This window comes from Chinchilla lanigera, unplaced genomic scaffold, assembly GCF_000276665.1.
Source record: "Chinchilla lanigera isolate Chin_1 unplaced genomic scaffold, ChiLan1.0 scaffold00046, whole genome shotgun sequence".
Lineage (NCBI taxonomy): Eukaryota > Metazoa > Chordata > Mammalia > Rodentia > Chinchillidae > Chinchilla > Chinchilla lanigera.
Genome location: NW_004955447.1, coordinates 1,617,125 through 1,641,541, shown reverse-complemented (window position 1 = coordinate 1,641,541; position 24,417 = coordinate 1,617,125). Strand labels below are relative to the sequence as shown.

The 24,417-nt window shown below is 40.4% G+C and overlaps 1 protein-coding gene across 4 annotated transcripts in view; it reads left to right on the top strand.

Moving 5' to 3' along the window:
- Window positions 1–24,417, top strand: part of Slc4a4 (solute carrier family 4 (sodium bicarbonate cotransporter), member 4) — a 300,806-nt gene that overhangs the window by 259,250 nt on the left and 17,139 nt on the right. For all 4 annotated transcript variants that reach the window (XM_013518567.1, XM_005392771.2, XM_005392772.2 and 1 more), the window contains exons 17-20: window positions 2,495–2,608; window positions 4,413–4,574; window positions 16,332–16,510; window positions 17,724–17,796. In XM_013518567.1, the coding sequence (XP_013374021.1) occupies window positions 2,495–2,608; window positions 4,413–4,574; window positions 16,332–16,510; window positions 17,724–17,796 (528 nt within the window). The remainder of the gene's footprint in view (window positions 1–2,494; window positions 2,609–4,412; window positions 4,575–16,331; window positions 16,511–17,723; window positions 17,797–24,417) is intronic.

Genomic DNA, 24,417 nt, shown 5'->3' with positions numbered 1-24,417 from the left:
GTGCCACTAAGCTATATCACCACCCTAATCTGTGTATTCTACTATGTAAATTATGCTTCAGTTTAAAATCCCAAATCTCACCCCCAAATGCCAGAGCTTTTATATAACTTTTGAATAACTTATAGTGTATTTGAGTGGTCAGGTTAGATTTGCTAGGTGGGGGCTGGGAGAGTAATAAATAAAAACTACTTTCCTTTGCCTTTACAGTGAACTCTGGCCCTCCAAAATTTATGATCTTTCAGACCAGAAGGATGGTCGAAATATCCTAACATGTTTCTGAAACTACTTTATATGATCAGCTTTTGCCTTGTAATCTGAACTGCCAGTGTCAACATTACTTGTACTAAATTTAAGAAATGAGAGTTTCTTCCAGTATTGAGGCCCCAGGAAGCACCTTTTTCTCCTGTAATTCCAGATCCTTCCAAACAGAATTAACCCTGAGTAGATGTATTTGTTAAAACATGTATACTTATAATCTGTGTATTTTGCTATGTAAATTATACCTCCATTTAAAATACACCCCCAATCACACCCCAAAATCCCACAACTTCCAATTCCAAATAAGTATTGCCTTTCCCATATTATTGTTGGGCTTTTGCTTGTTTCTTGCAGTTGAAGGTTCATCTCAGAGACTGGCAGTAGATCATGGAGCTATTCCAGGGGGTCTCTACAGCCAACAGGCCTTCTAGAACAAAAAGCAGCAGTAACCAAGTTATTTAGGCATTATATTAAGCACTTTTATGGCTTAGCTTATTTAATTCCTATAACGAACCAATAAAGTTGTAGATGACTCTTTTGCAGGTGTCCTTAAAGCTAATAAAGATAATTATCTGTAAATTGCAAATAATGGTGCTGAAATTCCAACCCAGATATGCTGACCATAGTAACTATGCTTCTAATGCCTGTACTGTGTTTTCTCCCTAAACGAATCCCTGCCATGTATTTCTTCTGCAAACCATTGAGTGCAACTAATTTTAACTTAGTTCTGAAAGGTGCCACAGCAAGTCTTCTATTCCTTGGTGTGTACTTCCCGAGAAAGCTAATCCAAACAGCATCTGGCCCTCCATGATGGAGAGGAACTCCTAGCCAAAAGAACCACATTAGTTTCTGCTGCTTGTTAATAGCTAAGACTCCTGACCCCTGGTAATAGGCAAGAATGAAAGGCCTCTTCTTTAGCATATCCACAGTGCCAAGTGACTTCCATCCCACACTGCTGTTTCTGTTGAATCTATGGAGACAGTGGATTCACTTCTCTTTCAGATGCCTGAGAACTATGCAACTACTCAGCCCATCATTTATCTCTCTTCCTTTATCTAGTAACATTGGAAAACTGATCCATTCCATGAGGTAACTTCATAACCCCTGGATCAACTCTGATTTTATTTAGGAGCAGGCTTCCTTGTATATAACTTGGTTCTGAGATTTTGAAGACATGGATGTTGTCTGTTTTACTCACTATGATGGCCTTAGAACCAAGGAAAATACCAAGAGCTGAGTAAATTCTTGAATATTTGACAATCAAGTTATACACTGTCTTCCACACCCTCCCGGTAGGACCCTCCCGTGTCCATCAGTGCCCTGGTAGTGTGCTAGGGCCGCAGGAGAGCCACTGCAGACTACACTGCAGCCTTCGAGCAGCCCAGTGGTTCTGTGCTCCCTCAGTGAACTGTGGGTAGCCATTCTGCTCCACTTCATGGGAAACGACAGAGTTTAGTGCTATATTCCATGAAAGTCCAGAGGAGGTGCTTAAAAATTTGGAAGATGACTCAACAGTTGTCACTACACTTAAGTGGCAGACAGCAAAGCCCCACATACCTAAGGGCACAAGGTTTACTGGAGCCCTGTAACAGCCTGTGCAACACTCCCATCTTGGGAACTCAGAATACTTTAAGCACTAACTTGGAGTGAAGAAAAATACTTTTTTGCACAGTGTAGTGTAGTGGAGACATTTCTGTCTTCCCTCATTTTATGTCTCTTGATTTTGGTGTTTGCCTTGCTTAATGAACTGACACTGGTAGATGTGTGGTGTTTTCAGGTTAATTTATGGTATATTACATAGTTTATTTTTCATAATAGTATCTCCCAAGTAAAGAGAATTTGGTTCTTTGTGCAGTATGTGCATAGATTTCCTTCTTACCCTTGTCTTTCTTCATGGGCAAAGGACAATTGCTTGTGCACTATTTCAGGTATACATTATATTTGCTCTCCCCTGCACGTACATGTACATACAGGCACACACATGTGCACACACACACATAGACACACACACACCCCTTCCTGTTCTATGAAATCATGTTATGTCTGGCCAAATGATAAAGTAATACTAAAGCAATTTGTTAAATTCTGTTTGTGGTGTGACACCTTCATCGATTTGTTGATGAAACTGTTATTGTAAATTGTTTGCAAACATAGGACTCTTGACTCAGTTGAAAAATAGGCAAATGTATGTACCTGGTGATAAATAGTCCTTTGTTTCCTTTTTATCTTTTTCCAGGCAAGAAAACTGATCAGTGATTTTGCCATTATCTTGTCCATTCTCATATTTTGTGTAATAGATGCCTTGGTAGGTGTGGACACTCCAAAACTAATCGTGCCAAGCGAGTTCAAGGTAAGTGAACGCTTATCTCTCAGTTGTTCCTTGAACTCTTCAGCTTTCTTTCCCTTATCCTGTTCTAGTTTATTGTGTGTCTCTCTTAGTTAGTTTTATACAAGTATCCATCTCTCTTTTTATCAAGAGAGTTCCCTTGTTAGGCTCATACCTATATGTAGTCTAATTTCTTCACTAAGATTAAATGCAAAGACCAGGATCAAAGGCATGATTTACATTATACCAATTTTTACTTTAAAACAATATAACATTACAAAATCTTCCTTATATTCTTAAATGTTTTTAAATATCTGAAGTATACCTTATCACTGTAATCCACATAATTATTCTAGGAAAAATGCAACATAACTAACTTCACTCATTTCATAAGACTGAGGTTGAAGCTCATAAAAACTAAGTAAAATGCCTAAGATTGCTGAACCAGTGGTGGCAGGGATGAGCGCTCCAGCTCCAGTCTCTAGATTCCTGGTTCAGGGTTCTTACACGCAGCCGGACTGCCTGCCAGCCACACGCACATGCAAGGTGGATTTTAACTGTTTCAAAGAGGGTATTAGAATTATTTATTATTATTATTTATTTTAAGAATCTATTTTTATATGCAGGTATAATGGATGAAATCTACATTTCATTCATTTTGATGTTATCCGTCTTTCATTATAAGTCTTTTGCCTATTTTCTAGAACAGTTCTTACTCTCTCCACGATCAAGATCACACATGTGCTAAGATACATTAAGCGCAATGTAGCTTTAGTGTTATAACTACTCAGTGGGGAAGGGATATAGAGATATACAGATAGATATAGATATCATAGCAAATAATATCTTTGGTATTGTCTCTGCCATCAGATATTTATCAACAAGTTCTCATTCAGTGAGTCGTTATTAATTCATTGAAGCCAACATTTGTGAAGTGTTTGCGTTCAGTCAGACTTAATGAACAAGACAAAGTACCTTCTCCGTGCACCCACCACACACTGAAGGTGGTGAAAGGTGGATAGGTTCAGTGACGGGGTGAGCAGGGGAGGTGGTTGGCAGAAATACTGTCAGAAAAGAAGAGAGACTTTCTTGACAGAAAATCTGGAGAAAATAGTTTGTAGACAGAATCTATTTTAATTAATTCACTTATTTGCATTGTTTAAAATAAGGAAACATATGGGAAGTTTTTTCTGTACTAGGTGTATATAATCTATCGAGAGGAGATGGACTGAAAACTGGAAAAATTACTACGTTTTTCCATTTTCCTGATATTTCTGAAGATTGAATCAGTTCTGGATGATTTTTCATACCTAAAGCAAAAAAACCCAGAATAGTTGTTATAACATATAAAATATTTATAATTCTTCATATGCTACATTATGAATCTATCACAATTTGACAGTAGTATAAACATTTTCAGTATAACTGCTAAAATTCAGAAATGGAATTCATGATGGGCTTTAAATTTCTTGCTATTTCTTTATTGAATACTGTACTTTGGATTTTCTTCTAGATACCCCTTAAGTTTAAGTCACTTTCTTCTATCCTGAATCCTTATTTTAAATTATTCCAGTTATACAAATGGGATCTCTGTCTATTTGAGGATCCCATATTTTTTCTCTTTTCTTTTTAAATATTAGCTCAAAAATAGTGTCCTTTTGGATGATTTTTGGTGAATATTGTTTCTCCATCCTAAAACTGTTTGTATTTCCTAATATGTTGTCTCCCCAAAATAAAAGTATGTATAAGAGTACATATATTGAGTTTTCATCAAATAGCACATATTAGCTTGCTTTTGTACTGAAAAGTGTTCTCTTTCTGCTGTAAGCCAACAAGTCCAAATCGAGGCTGGTTTATCCCCCCATTTGGAGGAAACCCTTGGTGGGTGTACCTGGCTGCTGCTATCCCTGCGTTGCTGGTCACCATCCTGATTTTCATGGACCAGCAAATCACTGCTGTAATTGTAAACAGGAAAGAACATAAGCTCAAGGTAAGTGTCTAATAACAAGTATCGTGGTGAACGCTGATTCAGAACTGAGAGAGCTGTATTGGAAGTTACGCTATACGTAATGTTCATTAAGACTTGATGGAATTAATGACCACCTCAGGTTGACACAGGTCCTTGATGTGATATCTTAGAGAGAACACATTTACCCCTGAAAAAAATGTTTCCAGTCATGTTTCTCACCACCTCACTATCAAAGAGTAAGTATAGTTTAATGCTTTACCGTAGTCATCCTACCTCTGATTTTAATGTGATAATTGCCCTTCATGAAGACAGTTACAAGGAAAGATTTCAGTAAGGTATACTGAGCACCTGATCTCTGTTCATTCAAATCAAGTTTATTCTTTTCTTTTATTCAAAAAATTATTAGGAGCTGGAGATACATCTCAGTGGTAGAGGGCTTGCCCGGCTTGCACCAGGCTCTGGGTTTAATCTCCAACGTCACTAAAAATTAATGTACATATTTATGGGGTTCAGTTTGATAATTGCAATGTGTAATGGTCAGATCAGGGTAATTAGCATTTCTGTCTCCTTAAACATTTATCATCTGTGTGTGTTGGGAAACTGAAGATTTATTCTTGAAGCATATTCAGGCAGTTCATTAATATAAGCTGTTGGTAAGCATATATATTTTTTGTCCTCACATATTTCTAAGATATACTGTCCACAAAGTAGGTGAAAACACTCTATTCTGTATATTTTAGGTTTTTAAAAAATTAGTTATGAGCTTAAAGAAAATGCTTAGTGATCTGGGCTATCTTGCAAGAGGGCTGCCTAAAATGGTCTCACCTTATGTAATGTTTTTCCACCTCTAGTGACTTTTTAGGTCACAAAGCATTTCAAAAATACCATTTGGAAAAGTGAAATATGAATAAAAACTAATAAGAACTGTAAGTGCATAGGTACCTACTATGAGTCAGGCCATGTTTGTATTATATATTGTCATTAACTTTTTATAACCACCATAGAAAGGAATCATGAAAATACCTTAGACTCAGTCATCCAGAAGCAAGAGAGGAAACTACCTAGAATGGAGTTCAGCAGAGGGTTAGCAGAAGGAAAAGTCCAGGAAATGTGAAGGAAATTTGACTATAGAAACCCACTTGGCAAGGGAATAACAGCTATGAGAAGGACTCAGGCAAACTGTCAGGTTGGGATGTGGACCGTGGTTAGAAAGGTAAATGCTGCGATAGGGCTAGGAAGAGAAGACTATCAGACATCTTGCTCAAAGCAGAGATGTTTAGATTTTGGACGTTTTGGGGGAGAGAAAGCTGAGAGTGATGAAGTGATCCAAAGTATGTGACTAATTTCTGAAACGTGAGAAGTGACGTTCATCAGACCTCTGGGGTGCTGGAGTATGGGATGCATCTCATCTGCATCGATGTTGGCATTGTTGGAGGGTGGCATAGGAGGGATAAAGTGTAGGACCATGGGAGAGTGGAGGTCATGCAGAAGGGTATCCCTGTCCTGGGGACCAGGTTGAGAACAACCTGAAATTAAAAAGAAAGCAGTTTGTGGGATCATGAAAGTAAGAGAAAGGGACTTTCACTGAAGAACATGCTTGTAATCCCAGCACTCGGGGAGGCTGACGCAGGAGGGTCCCAAGTTTGAGTCCGGCCTGGGCAATTTAGCAATTTAGGGAGAACTTGTTTCAAGAAAAAACATGATCATTATTTTAAAAATTACCTACTACTTTACCAGTTTCTTTTCTTATTTTCTTTTTCTTGTGTTTCAAATGTTCCTGTTTGAAATACTCTCTTTTAGTTCACCTATTTTCTATACACAGGATTTACTGATCAGGATTTAAAAAGTTCTGCCTATGAATAGTCTTTGGTGATCAACTCACTTATTTTTGATTCCCTGTGTTTTTGTCTCACCTTCATTCCTGAAAGATCCTTTGTCTGGATAGATAACTTTATGATGAAAGATATTTTCTTTCAGCACTTGCAAGCTATCTTCCATTATTTCAAATTCCCATAAAAGTGAACTATTGGTATGATCCACATATTTATGCATTTCTTTTCTTTTTGGCATTTTTATGATCTTTTTATGTTTGTTTTGAAGTTTCACTTCAATTTGTATAGGTACAGGTTTCATATACTGAATTTTTTTGGCTTCCTGAATCTGAGTATTAGTATCTCATCAATTATAGAGTTTTTTAAGTCTTTGACCTATTTAAATTCTAATGCATCCTTCTGGAATTCTAAGTAGAAATGTATTATACATTCCCATCTTGTGTTCCTTGTCTGTTAACCTTTTTTTTAAAAAAATATTTCTGTTCTTTATGCTCTCTATGATATGTTTTGGGTAGTTTTTTCAGATCTTCCTGATTTTTGTTTGTGTGTTTTATAAATAGAGAGCTAATATTCCATGCCTGTTATCAAAGTCTATTAAACAGGTCAATGTTTAATTTATGGTCTTCAGAGAAGATTTCTAAAAGTGCCATAAGTATAATAAACTTTAATGTGTAATTTATTTGTTTAAACTAATATCCAAATAAAGTTTGTATATTATTGTCACATATCCTTCATAAACGTTTGGTCTGTACATTTTTCCCCTTCATCCTTCATAAACTTTTGATCTGTACAGTTTTCCCTTGGAAGTCATTTGTTGAGGACAAGGAGATGGCTTCTTGTCTGCTTATCTTTTGCTATGTACAAGTCCCCTGACAATTTCATGTCTTAGCACAATAACGAAAACATTTGCTGTCATCTGCCTCCCTGTTTCCTGTCATCTGTCTCTTGTTTTTCTCTTTAAATTATTTTACTTCAGGTTTCTTGTCCAAGAAGAGCCTGCACTCTGGTAGCGGAAAGGAGCTGGTGTGGGGATTGTCTGTGGCGGCTCCCTCATCCACGCAGCTCATGTGTTCAGCAACTTGCTGTTTCTCAAGTTGTCTGCTGCTTCTCACTGCCCGCATATATCTATACCTATGTACATACGTGTGTAAAGCACGCACACACGCCTGTATGTGATGTATGTGATGGACCCCACCGCGTGGCGTCGCATTCCTGTGGGGTCTCTCCCTGCATGGTGACGGGGTCATCAGCTCACAGTGCGTGGAGGCTGAGAAGATGCCAGGCTGTGCAGTGTGTACCCCTGCGGCGGGGATGGCTCTGCGTCTTCACTTTGCAGTCAGTTGGCCAAAGCAGTTGCAGGGGCAACATCCATGGAAGGATTGAGCAGGGAACCTGCTTTCTGAGCAGAGTATCAGTAAAGCCACATTGAGAAAAGCACGTAAGATAGGGGTGTTATCCAGTCATTTTTGGAAAGTAAAATCTGCCAAATTTAAATGGTCACTGGATTTGGGTTAGTGTGTATGTGTAGGGGGGGCAACATTCAGGCTACAACCACTTAAAAACTATACTTTTGCCTTGATATTTTCTAGTCCACAGAAGTAATGCAAATTCTACCTCCAAACCTAGTGCAGATTTATAGTTAGAAATATCCTTGAGGTTTTTCTCTTTTCTTTTGGCATTATACCAGTGGCAGGGCTGAGAGAGGCCTATATTCTCACTGGTTTTCTCTGTAGAATTTTTTTTTATAATTGACCAACTCAGTATGCTGGGCTCTGGATATCCTGGTTTTATTCTGGATGGTATCCCCTTCTCTGTCCTCCCCCTGTCCCCCCAGCAGTGGCTCCTGACCCCAGAGTTCAGATGGCCATTCTAACTCAGGCCTCCAGATCCCGAGCGTAGGCATTGTCTCCCAGGATGCTCCACACCCTGGGGGTGAATGACCCTGTGGATAGTTTCTTTCTTCTTGCTTTTGTTTTTGTCCCTATTTATTTCTCTTACTTTCCTACACATAAACCTGGGTTTTTAGAAGACATTTTCTGTGTTTTGTTGACCATTTTTAAATGTTTTGTTTTGGAAGAGAAATAGATATTGACTAATACATCTTTTTTTCTGTTGGAAACAATTTCCTAATTGTAATCTGTGGTTGGCCAGATGTGTTACGGATCTTTGGAGGTAAATACATGCTTTTTTGCTCATTGTTTCCTTATTTTTTTTTTTTTTTTTTTTTTGGTTTTTCTCCGGTACCGGGAACCGAACTCACGACCTTGCGCTTGCCAGGCAGGCGCTTTTGCCACTGAGCTAAATCCCCAGCCCCTCATTGTTTCCTTATTGATAAAATGCTAAATTTAGAATTTAGCAAGGTTAGCACTGATAAAATATAGAAAAAATTTATTCCCCATTCCTCATATAGAACAGTAGAGAGCTGAGATGTACATGCCTTGCAGAACAAGAGTTGAGTGGATAAAGTAGACTTTCCATCACTTTTGGAGTTGTTTTTTTGAAATCGTGTGTTTGTGTAAGGATAGTTGTAGAGCAAGTGCCAGATTTTGGTCACACATTTAATGACATTTCATCATGAATTACTGGATTTTCACTCCAAAAACTATCCTGTTACCATTTTGTTAGGAAATGAGAGCTGTGGAATATGAAAATTGGAGATTCTGTGTAAAACCGTAAGACCTTAACTGCTATGAAATTGGTTCAGAGGAGAGCCCTGATGAGGCGAGAGGGGCGGCAGTGCTGTGATGTTGAAAGCGCGTGTTACTGGTGGCTTTTGCTTTGGCTCTGTGTCAGGAGGCTCTGGCTGGCTGGCCCACTGGGCATGAGATCCACCTTTCCACTCTACTGAACAGCTCTGTGTTGATGCGGGAATGCCAGGGCGCCGGACTGCTTTTGGCCGTTGTTGTGGTTGCGTGTTCCTGCATTAGCCCTGCAGTACTCCGAAGCAAACTGAGCTCAGTAGATCGTGACTCTCCAAGATCTCCCGAGTCAGCAGAGCAGGAGCAGTGTCAGCAACGCCGAGAAACTGCTCACACAGATGATTTCTGGAGTGTCACAGGTCGGGTGTGGGAGGGAGCATCACTTAAGGTGGAATCCAGAAATAGTATTGGATAATTATGGCAACCTCTTTTCCCTGATATTTTTATGGTTATTCTCTTAATTCAAATGCAGGAGTTTTTCCTATAACTTTCAAATCCAAACCTGGCACTGTCTTTTTCTTTCTATTCCTGCTATCATAACCTAGGAGCCAGTCCTTTTATTTCATGCTTGCATTTTGTATTCGTTTAGTGATGAATTAATAACCAACTTCCCTGGGTTCATTCCAAAAATATTACTTTTTAAAAAATACCATTCTTAGATGCTAGTCCTACATTTCTAATCTTTTACACCTTGGCCTTCCAACCTCTGCCTTTTGAAGATCTATTTTCCATAGCTGTGACTTACGGCACTTCCTGAGATGACTTCAGCCTAAATTTAAAGTGATTCTCACCAAATACTAGTCAGTGCTCGGGGTAAATGATCTGTGGGTTTCTACTGAAATCCAGTTATTTCTTCTGCTCAGCGCTCTGGCTAGAAACTCTTCTCCCCACTCTGCAGGGTTGCTGCTCATCACAGTCCTCTGAACCCTTTCAGATATTCCACGTAAAGAAGCTCTCAATGTCACCTTCCTTTGCCCCTAACATAATTTGCATTGCCCTTGTTTATTGTTTGTTTGTTTTATTAGTACATTTGTATAGTTTGTGGCACTGGTCTTGTGATATCTTATCCAGCATTTACTTTGTGTGAATACTTATTTACCTTATCTCCGCTTCTGGGCCCAAATGTTTCCAAGGTGAGGCCCACAATTTATTTTTCTTTCAGGTCCTTGGTGACCTACCACAGTCCCACATGGTAGACTCAATTAGTACACACAGTGGGAAGGTTTTATTATCTTCGGCCACATGGTCCTCTTGCTGTGTGAGATGGGTGATGCTGAGAAACAGGCCGCCTATCCAGATTTCACAGCCAGTGCTGCGGGGGTCAGAGCCGTTTGGCAGTTTTCACTGCAGGCGTCTTTGTAGTTTATTCTAAACACAGACACACTTCAGCCCCTGCCCTGGTCCTCATGCCTTCTCTAAGCCTGTGGTAGCTCGTTTAGAGTACATTATAATTTTTGCATAAATTTGGATCCTCTCCTCTGATCATGAGCCCCTGTCTGGGCGGTATTATATCCATGTCCTATCTACACACACACATATACATACAAACACGTACACACACATATATATACACACACACACACGCACACACCCCTATACAAATACTCCGCCTTGGTCATTAGTGTCCTAATAACCAGTGTGTTGTCTGGTTCTGGGTGGGCACCTATGATGTTTTTTTGAGTCTCTGCATGGATGTGTGCTGCCCCTGACTCTTCCTTTGTTATTAACTTTGTACCAAATGTGAACTTCAGGCTGCTAGGTAACCTTTTTCTTTTGTACATTTTGATTTCTATAGATTTATTCCTAAATTGTTTTTTGTTCTGTGTTAGCAGAGCATATACAATTTCAAAGGGAAATAAAGTTTCACTTAGTATCCTTATATTTAAAGTAATCTTGTTTCAGAAAATAGAATATCATTTGGATTATATTCATGAAGATTGGGACATTTGTAGACTTTCAAGAACTTAACCTTTCGAGCAATTATTGAGTGCTTGCTATGTAAAGAACACATGTTAAATGTTGAAGGGAATTGTTCTTTCTTGAAGGAACTTACTGGATTTTCCCCATTTACCACCGAGATCTACCATTAAGGTTAGAATTTGTCAGGCCTTCCTTTGTGATTTGTCCTTTGCATATACATTTAATCATGCGTTTTCATGTCTGACTTCATCTAATAATCTGTATTCCCTGAAAGAGGGGCTTTATTTCTTTATTGTTTTATTTAACACAGAATGGCTGTTCAATAAGTGTTTATTAAGTAATAGTTTCCCATGCAAAGATCTGAGCAAATGCAAAGGCTCAGAAGGAAGGAGCTTGGTATAGTGAGGCAGGGAGAACAGGTAATATGACTGGACCATGGGGGAATTAGTGATGCGACATGAAGTCAAAGTTAGTGGAGTCAGACAACATGGAACAGAATTTCTCAACCGCAGTATTCTTGACAGTGCAGTACACAGGGTTGCACCTCCCTGCATTCTATACCCTAAAATGTCTGCAGACATTGCCAGATGCCCACAGGAAGCCGGGGCCTAAGGGACACTGCTCTGGAAGCTTATAAGGGGAGGAAACTTTTGTAAAAGCAGTGGAGATTTCAGTGTTCAGTTTTTATTCTAAGGGAAACAAGCCACTGGAGGGTTTTGCCTGGGGAAGTACCTTGGAATAAGTAGCTGTTAGAGAGCTGAGTCTGCCAGGGAGGTGGGTTGTCAGGGACAAGAACAGGCAGGGGCTCGGTGGCGAGAGCAGCCCTGAGTGCTGAGGAGCCCTGGCTGCAGTGAGGAAGAGGGGGGATCTGAAGGGAGAGGTTGGATCAGGAGCGGAGCTTAAAGCACTTTGAAGAGCGAGAACACAGGAACAGCTCTGGCATGAGGGCTGGCTCCTGAGGCCTTCGTGACAGCGGTTTGGGTGTTGTGTGGTGCCGCAAGCCTTTTACTGTTCTTCCCAACGAATATGTGCGCAAGACTTACTGTGCGCAGGACACGAGGCTGGACACGGTGAGCTCTGTACGCTGAAATGTGGCAAAATAAAGCCACTGCTTTTCAGTTTCCTGGAAACCTCTCCCCTTTGCTGTTACTTTAAGCTGCCTCATCTCTTGCCCGGATTGTGACATATTCTCTTGTCTGATCTCTGTCTTCACACTTGACCACTTCTAATACGAATTTACAGAGCCGTCCTTCTAAACTAAAATTGGATCCTGTTGCTTATCTGCCAAAAACCCTTTACTGAGCTCCCATTGTTCTGATGGTTAAAACAATTCCAAAGCCTTTTCAGCAAGATGTAGAAGTCCCTGACCTCATTAGTCTACTTTCCTGTCTCCCATCTCTTTTGCACCAACTCTCTTTCATCTGCTCAGAATGGTCGACCACCCATTTTGCCTTTTCTGCTGCTTGCTTGTATCAGCTCCCAGCTGGTTATAGCTCCCCCAGGACTCACTGAAATAGCACCTTTTGTGCAGGGCATGTCTGACTTGGGGCTGAGCTTGGTGCCCCTCCTAGTGTTCCTTGGTGTGAGCTCAGCCCTCCTGCAGTCCTTTAAGGCTGATGCACTAGGAAGGCCCGCTGATCGATCTGGCCCTGCCACCACAGCAGAGCCCTTGAGGGCAAGGGTGGTAGCGATAATTTTACTTCTAGAGTCCATCAGAGTGCCTTTAAATGAATGAATTAACATTGATCTGTCAGGTGTTTATCGAAAATGTTGACTCTGGTGGCTGTATGTCAGGTGATAGAGTTGCACTGGTGAACGGAAACCACATATGGTCTCTGCCCTTGTGGAGCTTCTGATTCCTGAGGTAAAGAAACACAACTCAAATAATCATGTAAAACGTGACGTTGAAGATATGGCTGAGGCCATGAAGGGGAAGCTATGGTGTGTTGAGAGGATCTGACCTAGGCTAGGAGGTGCAAAGAGCTTCCGGAACCACAGGAGCTTAGACTGAGGAATAAAACATGAGTAAGAACTAGCTAAGTGCGGCCTGGTGGAGGAAGAGTTTTTCAGGTGGGTGAAGGACTCACTGTGACTCCAGGAGGAGGAACCTGGGGTGGGCATGGTCTGTGTGATCGCAGTGAGAGGGGAGCCAAGGCTGAAGAGGGAGGCAGAGGCAGGCTAAGCAGGGCCTAAAGGGCTGGATTATTCTTCCCTTCTTCTTAAGAATAGCAGGAAGTCTCAGCATGGTTGAGGGAAAGAAGCCTTGGTGGGGGAGGTGCCAGGGATCGAACCCAGTGCCTTCACACTGAGTTATACTCCTAGCATTTTTAAATTCTTTTTTCAGACAGGGTCTCATTAAATTGCCTATTGTGGTCTGGTCTGTGATCCTCCTGCCTCAGCCTCCCAGAGTGCTGAGATTACAGGTTGTACCACCACTCTCAGAGGAAATAATACTTTTTGAAAGAAGTGGTTTCAAGTAGCACAGAGTAATCATGTCTCCATAATTATTATATCCCAGAATTTTTATTTGTTCTGATGATCATGCAGTTGCCTTCCTGTTCTGTGATCTGAAATCCTTTTCCATCCTCATTAGTGTAGCATGGCTCCTTTGTGCTTGTCCTCAGCTCACTCAGGTTTGTGTCCATTGAAAGAGACCAAGGGAGCATCAAGCCAGCCCACGGTTGCGTGCCTGATGTTCTCTACTACAGCTTTTCTTTTGGTTCATCCATCTGCCCAGTAGGCACATCCTTTAATTATTTTAGATTCTCTAGTAACAAGACTGGAGGACATGCCTGTTGTCTGCTACGTTGCTCATTCTAACAGGACCTGAAGGCTTTGTCCTAAATAGAGTTTAAAGCTATGTGATGGTTCCCGCTATTGTCCTCCCTCCTCCCCTAAGTGTTCCATATGTGTATCAGTTAACAAAGTCTTCATTTTTATGAAAGTTAAGAGTCTATGGTTGCTGTTCTGGAAAATGTATACATGCTGTCATTTTTTTAAACAAAACTTTATTGACAATCAGCTGTTTATCATGTACTATAATGGCTGAGGGATTCACAGTAAAGGGAAAAAAAAAGACAGTCCAGGTGCTCATGTACAGTTTAATATCAAAAGTAGAGATACAGATGACTCAGACAACAGGGTGAGTGCTATGGCAGAGAGAGAGGCATGGTGTGGGTAGAGGATGTGAAGGAGAAGACCTAACCTTGCTTGATTTACCTAACCTAGGATGAGCAGATGAGTCATCGGAGAAGTCAAAGCTAGCTTAGCTCTTGAGGGTGGATAAGCCTGGGCCAAAGGAAAGTGCAAAGAGCAGCTGGCTCCAGGTGGAGAGGCCGTATGGATGGACATCCACAAGGTGAACTGGTGGGTGAGCCCTGTTTGAGGAACTATGTGTGGTAGAAAGTGGTGCTAACGGTGGAGATTCAGACGGGGCGAGGGGAGGAGGCTATAGATGCTGGTTCCTGCAGTAAGGTCATCAGGTGTGCACATTGGCAGGAGAGATGAGATCTCACAGACCCAGCTTGAACTGCAGCCAGAATCCCCGACTCCATGCCTGCTGTGTGGCTGCTTCCCTGGTGCTCACCAGCACCTTCTCCATCAGGGACAGTGGCAGGAGCTTCTTGACTGGCATTAATGTCCTGGACTGACTCGATTGTGTGCAGGGTAGCAGTCAAAAGGTGGGCACGTAGCAAGCGCACCACCCTCCATTTAGTCTCCAATGGTTTCCCACTGTACAAGCCAGAGTTCTTACCTCTCTTAGTCCTTATTACTATTTAGGGTATGTACATCTTAGAAAAGACAGCTTGTTTATGTGACTTTTAGTTGTTTCCCTCTATAAACAATTTCCACAAGGGCAGGGATTTTTGTCTGTTTTATTTACAGATATGTTACCAGCAGCTAGAGCCATGCCTGGTACTAAGTTGTGAGTCAACATTTGTTGAAAGAATAAATGCCTGAGATCCCAGATCTAGCATGATATTCACCGCCTTTTGGTCATTATTGGATGTGTCTATTTCAGATCATCCCACATTGGCCTTCCTTTCCTCTACCTTCCTCTACTCCCTCACTTCACGATTTTGTTTCCTACATAGATATTAACCTCTTTCCACTGAGAAGATTTTCGTTCTCAGCCAGTCCTGGATCAAATGAGCACAAGCCTCTCTTCCTTGTGCCAGCTCTCCTCACCTGCCATGCGCTCTCCGGGAACATGATTTGAACCAGGCGTACAAGATCTCAGTGAGGGGAGAGCAGTGTTCTCAGCAAGTGTAACAAGATCTGAGCGATAGTAGTCACGCCTGCTGGTGTTAATCACAGCTGCCCATTAGCGAGCAGAGCGGCCTCTCCGTTCCTGGGAGGGTCACACGCCGAACTCTCTGGGTCACCTCCATGCTGTGAACTCGGCCTGCTCTGTTCCCTTGGGCTCCATAGGGGTATCAAGCATTTGATTTCTTCATAAACACAGCAGAGAAATATAACCATAGAATAACACCGTGGAGACATTTAGCAATATTTATTTAATGAGTAGAAGAACTAGACCTTTTGTTATATTGTCTGCTCTTGTGGTCAGTAAATGTTATTGTGACCATTGGGCAATGATTGAAGTCAACCTTTCTGACCAAGGGGCTATTAATTACCTCAGTGAATATGAGTAAGAGGTTGTTAACAATTATTGCCCTAGGCTGTGAAAGGTGAAAATACTTTTCATACCATCTCGGGGTTGTTTGAGGATCATTAGTCTACATATACTCTGTACCATCTACCTATGCTCATTCTTCGAACTGCTACACACTGCCTAGCAGAGAAGGCAGTGCACCTGCTTCCTGGGTGCTCGTTACCCTTGTCATCACAGCCTGTTCCACTGCTGCCTCCATTTAGTGAGCTGCTGCTGTGTAACAAGTGCTACCGATACCATTTGTGTTGTTACAAAACATTTTGCCTGTGTTACTTCATTGGGAAGTCCAGTAACGCTTCAAAGTAGCCACATATCTCTACATTTTAGCTTACAAAATTGGATGCGCAGAAGTAACAGTTAATTAATACTAAGTGAAGCAGTGCTTAAATCTAAGTCCAACAGTTACTTACAACCACGATAGTCGGGGAGGTATGTGCTCTCGTAGCTGTAAGAGGTAGCTGTGTGTTTAGTTGCTGAAAGGAGAAATACTGTGAGGAAGAGAAAGTCCCTTTCCTTAAGGAGCTGATCCTCTAATACTAATACTAAGAAAATTAGTTATTTTCTTTGGGTAACGTTCAATCCCACTGGAGCATAAAACTAGTTAGCAGCTATGAGAGTTTTCTCCACAAGTTTCCATTACCTCTCTCCACAGAAAGGAGCTGGATATCACCTGGACCTCTTTTGGGTAGCCATCCTCATGGTGGTGTGCTCCTTCATGGGCCTTCCGTGGTACGTGGCCGCTACTGTCATCTCCATTGCCCACATCGACAGTTTGAAGATGGAGACAGAGACTTCTGCACCTGGAGAGCAGCCCAAGTTTCTAGGAGTGAGGTGTGTGCGGCAGAGGAAAGCGGTTCTGTCTGTTGATTTGTTTTTGTTTTTTTGAGACTGGGTCTTGCTAGGTAGCCCAGCTTGGCCTTGAACTCACTTATATAACCCCGGTTGGCCTCAAACTCATGGCGATCCTCCTGCCTCGGCCTCTCAAGTGCTGGATTTGCAGGTGTGTGCCCCCGTGCTTGGCAGGAAAATGGTTTCTGAGAACCTTTATTTCCTAAGGAAATAGGTAGGTTTGGAGGAGATAGAGATGGTGATAATTAATTTATTCCTACATTTTCTGCTCTAGAAAGCACTTTTAATTGGAAAGTTTTCATTCTTTTTTTTAGTTTACTTCTTATTATATAAAAAAATGTTGCAACAAAACCCACAATTTTTCAGCATGTGCTTTGCTGTTTCAGTTCTTATTGTATCTCAGTCAGCCATATGAAGGTCCTAAAACTCTTAAATCTGCTCATGATGTTTGAGATTCTGTGAAGGAAAAGAAATTCTTATTTTTCAGCCTATGTTCTGCCCCTTTAAGCACTTTGAAGCTTTGGCCTGCAGTTGTTGAATTTGGGAGTGCGAAGGCCAGGAGTGGAAGCCCTCCGCACGCTGTCTAGGCCTTCGTGCAGCACACCCTGCCTTTCAGCACCAGCTCTCATGACCACACCAGCACTTCCCGGGCCTCAACAGGGGTGGTTATTTCTTAGGGGGTGGGAAAGCACATGATGGGTGGGAATCATATTTGTGAAAAAGCACTTTTGTTGTAGATTTGGAAATTAAATGTGTGATTTATAATATTCACAAACTCTCCCCAAGCTGTTTTTTAATTAGAATGTGGGACAATGTAATATCTGTCTTCTATGAAAGAAGGTGTAATTACACAACAGGACAAGTTTAAAAAATAGGGGATTCAAATAGGCCAGTAATTAATTCATGAACCAAGAACAAGTGATTTTTCTTTCTTGATTCTTAAAAGGAGCAAAAGCTCTGGCAGAATCACTTCTTTCTTTATGAATTTGAACCACATATTGCAATGGTTTTAAGAAAATTTTTAGTTATGTAGAGTTCATTTGATATTCTTGAGATATTAGTTATATGACATCAAAACTTTTTACTGTTTTAGCCAAACTTTGGTTTGGTCAGTGAATAGCCTTTGATGGGGAAAAGACTAGAGCATGTTTATGAAAACAAGAAGTGGACTGGTAATCTTCTGATTTGATTTCAGGGAACAAAGAGTTACTGGAACCCTTGTGTTTATTCTGACTGGCCTGTCGGTCTTTATGGCTCCCATCTTGAAGGTAAATATGTGAAACGTCGCCTCTTATTTCTCAGAACTCTGGCAGATACTTGAACCAGGAAAGAGTGAAATGCTTGCAGGATTCTCATTAGTTTGGAAGCAAGGGTCAGATAACAAGAGAACACTGAAAAATATTTCTCTTGATTTCTTTTTTAAGCTGTTACCCCTTGCCTTACAACTTCTGCAGTTACTTGGTTATACTATAATAATTACCAGTATTTAAACTTTCTGATCTGCAAAAATGGCAGTTTCATACATTTCAAGCTGATTCCCCCCAATCCACACACACATATTTTGCTCTCTTGTCTTCAATCCATCCTTTCTTTCATTATCCTCCATTTACTCTCACCAGAATCCTCCCCTGTTCCTGCATTAGACTCCCAGAGAATGTGAGTGAGTCAGGATACACTTTTTCTTAGTTTTCTTCTATTCTAAATGTTTTTGTTTTCATTGAATCACAAGGCCTGGTAGTCTTTAAAAGAAAATGATTTACTAACTTATAATTAGAAAACTTCAGAAATGAACTTTTGTAGAAGAAAAATTACTTGTTAGATTAGAAAGTAAGGAGTCAACCCACAGGTTTGGTTGATGGGTAGATATTTGCCTAGGTAGGTAAATATAAACTATATATGAAAGCTTCAGAGCAGAAATAGGACCAAAAGAAGGTTAATATACTCCTGCTCATAAAGCTTTTAATTTTCATTTATGACAAGATTTTTACTAGTTTTTTTACTAGAACTAATGCTAGTCAATTATTAATAATTTGCATCTTATGCTTTGTACCACAAAAATCACTCATAGACCCAACAGCTTAAACCACAACTGCTAACAGTCTCTTCCAGTATTTTTCTTGAAAATTTTAGTTTTAAAAAATTTTAATTTTTGCCAAGCATAGTGCCACCAGCTTGTAACCCCAGTACTTGGGAGGCTGAGGCAGGAGGATCACCATGAGTTCAAGGCCAGCCTGAGCTATAAAGTAAGTTCAAGGCCAGTCTGAGCTGCATAGTGAAGCCCTGTCTCAAAAAAACAAAAACAAAGCAAAATCTTTAATTTTTAAGGCTTTTAAATGCTCAGCTATGCAATTGGTGGTGTAACACATTCTTCTAAAGAGTTCAAACAGTACATACACAACTATAGATAGTAAAAAGCAGAAGCCTTCCATTTCTCTAGCAAATTTTGTATCAGTGGCCAAACAGATGAATTTTATTAACATGGGACTGTAATACCTTAACCCAGCAATGGCGAGTCTTTTAGAGATGAGGACCCAAACTGCAACCCCAAACCCACTTCTTTATCTCAAAGTACCAACAGTGCAATTAAATGTGAATACTAAGGTCTTGGTTTAGAAAAAGCAGCCCATACACTAACATCTTTTGTTTCAAAAGAAAAACAAACAACATGCATGCCTTATGTTTGCTATCACTGCCTTAATGTGTAAGGCTAAGTTTGAGAGCATTTAGACTAAATTTATATTAGGTATACAATCCCTGGGAAACAGTTAAAATATTTAAGTGCTCATCTTTTATCCTTGGTTTTCATAATGTCAACTGTCCAGTTAAATTAATCTCTGGCTAAATTCATGAAGGACCCTATTTCTCAGGTAACAGAAAATTAGAATTAACAATAGCCTCAGAAGAATTGTTTCTGGTTCTGTACAAGAGAACCTTAAAAGAGTACTGCACTTAGGTTCTGTGGGGACAGAAGGAAATCCACTGTCACCTGAGCCACTGCAAAGCAAGTTATGGGGTGGGTTGAAAATGGCACATATCCCCTGTGGGTGCTAGCACAGGAGCTGTGGAGCTAGGGACAGGCATGGTGATCTCACGGTCAACCTGATATCATCCAGAGAGGTAATCTGTAGAGGTCATTGTGGAGGGTTGTGACCCGGTACTGTGGGTAGCCCTACTAAGAGTGGGTTTTCCTCCTCTGGCGATACCCACCTTTCTTGCATGGACTCTCCTTGTGCTTACTAACTAGAGAGGGATCGATAGACAGAAACCTTTTCATTAGTCCAGATTTACTTCTCACTACCCAGTACTTCATTCTGTCGTTTACTTTTATATGATTTATTTTTATTAATACAGTATAAATGTTAATTCAGAGAATCTAGATGTATTTAAAAGTTCTCTTTTTTTGTATGTGTGTTACAGCAAATTGACTTTAGTCCTGGAGAAACTGTCAGTTAGTTGAGTAATCATTATGATTTCAAAGGCCCAGAGAACAGATACTGTATAAAGTTATTTTTAGGAAGATTTGAAAGAACTTATATTTTCAACAATGTCTCTTCCTATTTTTCTTACCCTATACCCGGGCTTGATTGCAGCAGAGTTAAAGCAGAAAGCCAGGTACTTTCCAGTGATCCTTTATGCTCCTGCTGTGCAAAGCACATTAATATCTCCACAAAGAGCTTAAAATACAGACAATGGAGACACGGGCAGGAGACCAAGGCGCGTGAGCTTGGTGCCCCTTTGCCCTTCCTTGGGTAGTCCGTGCCATGGCTCATCCTCATCCTGCTCGTGTCCACCATTAAGACTATTTCCACCTGGCAACTCTGGGTTGACTCAAAAGATCATTGTAAAAATCAGCACAAAAGGTGGTTCAGTGAACATTTTTTGTTAAGCGCAGTTTTGCCCAATACATGGGAAATAGTTTTGTGAAGATAGCTTAAAATGTTGTATGGAAAAATGTATTTAAAAACAGCAAGACGCATAGCCAAGAATTAGGAATGGAAATTTTTTACTTCAGCAAGTGAGACTATTCCTAACTTCTGGAAGCAAGTCTCAATTGTTGCCTGATTTTGGATCATGTGCCGTTCATCCCATGAAGCTTGGTGAGTTGTGTGCATTTGAAAAGTCACTCTTTGGTCCTTTAAAAAATCAATCCAGGAAGAAGCTGGCACTGAGGGTATAGTTTAACCGAAACCTAAGTTTCCAGTGAAGGCAAAGTCACCATTAATAATTAACCTCAGAATTCACACAAAGTGGTATCAGGGGTTACTTTGAAGGAAGGAACCTTTTTACTTCCTCCAGTGACCAGTGTATCTTAAAGGAGCAAGCGATAACTTCAGAGAACAGTTTTGTTTAAGAGTCTGCCTTTGACAAGCAGATCAAATGGAAGGAATGGGAGAGATGTGCACCTTCCTAAAATGAAGTGGCCCGGCCTTCCCTGCCCAGCTCCTTATTTCCCTTGTAAGTGTGATGGTCTTGGATGAGCTTAGCAGTTTTACCTCGTGCATTTAGCAGCATAGGGACTTGTTCCCCATGCCTGCTTATGCAAGCTTACTTTGAACATGAAGTTTATGACCCCATTTTGATCTCTGTGCTGAAACCTGCCTTTTATGTGGAAGGACATAAATTCAGCATATCAGCTTTAGTTCATGAGAGTACACCTTGGCCCTAGCCAGCTACAGTCATACTTGCCTCAAGCTCTGCATCTCACCACTGATTCAGTTCAGAACTGCTGGGAAGCAAGAACGACCGGCTTCCCAGGCTGGGTAAATGGTTTCCATGGTGTTTCTGCATCAGAAATACGGTGTGTTATCACCAGTATGCATGTGGGGAAGCCAGGCGAGACGAAAGAGCAGCAAAAAGGTGAAAGGCTGTTCATTGAGCTTACTTTCTCTTTTTTTTTTTTTGGCAAGCTTCAGGAAACAAACATCAAATAAAGTTCCCTGGTACTTCTGTTTCCTGTGCTTGAATTAGTTTATCTTTAACGTGAGGCGTGGCCAAAATTTATCTTTAATTTTTGTTTAGTGTTCTAAAGTGTGGAAGATAGCATTTAATTTGTACTTGGCAGATATTCCTTGAGCTCCTACAGTCCGTCATGCTCTGCTCACACCGAGGAAGCAAAGAGAAGTGATTGTGGTGATGACGATGAAGATGATGATGGCAGCTGCTAGGCTTTGAATTTGGCACTGAATTAAGGACTCGACACCAATTTTTACAATTTAGTTCCCCCATGACATCTTTGACACAGATGGTAATAATTACCTCCACTTACAGATAAAAAAGTTATGAGTAATTAACTCACCAAATTGTGAACTTCTTAAGTGGTGGAGGCCAAGATTTAAACTCAGGCAGCTCTGACAATACAGCTAATGTCATAATCCTCATGGTTTATCACCTTTTAAAGGGGCCTAATTGTCTTACATGGAGAAAAATATGGTATTTTCCCAAACTCATCAGACAAGGAGTTTTCAGTTTTTCCAAGGTTGCAAGTTAACAGCTTCTTTATCAGTCTAAATTTTTAAGACTTAAGGAAACTAGGACTCTGTTTAATAATGCGTTTCTAAAGGCAGTTGCTATAATTTCAACATAGGTAGTAGAGTAGCTCTTAAGTAAAAGAGGGATTTTGGTCTGACCTTCTCCAACCGTCCTTCTGACCAGTACTCATGTGCATCACTGAGGGACTGAGAGGGGTAGGTGGGCAGTATCGGGCCCCTCAATGTGTCAGGCGAGGTCCTCATGACACTGGCAACATCAACACTGTGTTTAGTGAATATCAGTTATGAGCCATGCCACAGATTGGATGTTTTCTGCTATGTAGTCTTTATCAGAGCCACTTTCTAAACGAGCATGTAAGGATAGGAGTTAACAATTTTCTAAAGGATACACAGCTGGTAGCTAGAACTTGAACCCAGGTCTGCCTGATTTATACGCCCAAACTGTTAATCGGGATCTCACTCTATGTTTTACACACACACACACACACACACACACACACACATAGTGACCACGGCTGGAGGTCTCACTCCTGCTCTGAACTCTGTGTTAAATATGCACAAGCTCCCCTTGTTATTAAACTTACCCTTTTCAAATTTTTCCTTCTGGAAATGTTCCAGCACTGTCAACAAATCAAAGAGAGACGTAGGTGAAAATGTACAGAAGTACACTCACTAGAATTTGAAAATTTGATGGCATGATTTATATATGTTAAGTTTTACTTTCATCCCAGTTTCATTGATGTATTTGTTTATAGGCTCAATCACTGATTTTTGAGTATATATTGAATGTAATTTGTAATTTGTAGTCTACTTTGTAATTAACTGCTTGGCTTTCTGGGTATGATTGATTATATAATTTTCTTTGCATAATTTTATTATTTGGCTGTTCTTGATGTGCCTATAACCCTGCAATACTGTGTAATTTTATGTTTTAATTTCTTCTGCCTTGCTTTGTAAAAATATTATTATTATGTATGTTATACTTATTCCATCTTTTAAAAAAAAATGCTTTTCCTTCATTTGAGAAACCCATGCTATGAAGAATAATTCCAGTGTGACTAATTTTTAAGAGTTGACCTTTTGATATGACTCATGAACTTCTGACTCAATAATTCTGTCCAGTTTCACTAAGTGTTCCATGCTGGAAGAGTTTTATTGAGATCTTATGTTATTGTAAAGGAAATGGCAAGCTTGATATGATATTTCTATCACATTGAAATTGACCAAAAATCTACTTACTAACCTTACTTCTCAACTAAGAATACAATTTAAGAAACATTTTCATACCTGAATCTATATTTCTGCTCATACCCATGTTGATATAGTTATCCCATCTGGTTTCATTTTGAGGTTGATTCAGTAATATCTGTAATCAAATTCAGAGAGAATAGCTCTAAGCCCCAAGGCACAATGTCCCTTCACTTCAGTGTTAAACCTACATTAGAGAAAATGTTCAGCTAAACTCAGGAAGAAGGGAGAAGGCCAGAGATGGGCCTGATGGGACACTTTTTGTTCAAGCTAAAAAAATGCTTTACTTAAATGAAAAGTGACTACTGTAGGAATTCTAACTTGTTCTTTATGAATGGACTGTCCTCTTTTCTGCTTCCACTTTTGTTCCTTTCAAAACAGAAAATGGTAAAAGGAAGAAGTCATATTGTAAGGAAAAATGGAACAACTTAAAAAAATGAGTTAAAGCAATAAAATGGCCCTTTGGTTAGTTTTGCTTTTTTGTTTGTTTGTTTTGGTAAATGTACACAGGAGCATTTGAAGGAATAGAAACATATTCTAAGAGAAGCAGGGGTGGGGGCCGCCAGTGGCCTGCTCGGTGGTACGCCCCCACGTGGGGCCGTGCAGCACCGCCGCAGCCTGCCCCTCGCTCCTCTGCCACCAGACCCTCCGCTTCTTGTTTCCTGAGCTCAAGATAAAAGTCAGCTACACTGAACTTGCTAATCTTTTTTTCTCTAGGAAAAGCATTTGATGTTTTCTAAAAATAAATGTATTTACTGTATGTCTATGGCCAGCCAATGACATTTCCAGAGGTCCAGGCACACTTCGGATTCCTGGGTTCTCTAATAGTGGCCCAAGGGTCTCTGGACAGAACTGCTTAGGCAATCACAAAAACAGGGTGCTAGAAATTACACTTTGCTTAATAAGGACTATTTAAATAATTATTCTGCAGCCATATATGTTTTCTGGTTATGGTTACCCCTTTGTGCGGATTTTGAAGACTGGCCTTAACTGACTTACAGTTTCAGTATTTTATTTTATTTATTTATTTTTTGGTTTTTCTCCGGTACCGGGAACCGAACTCACGACCTTGCGCTTGCCAGGCAGGCACTTTTGCCGCTGAGCTAAATCCCCAGCCCCCTACAGTTTCAGTATTTTAGTTTTGAAAAAACC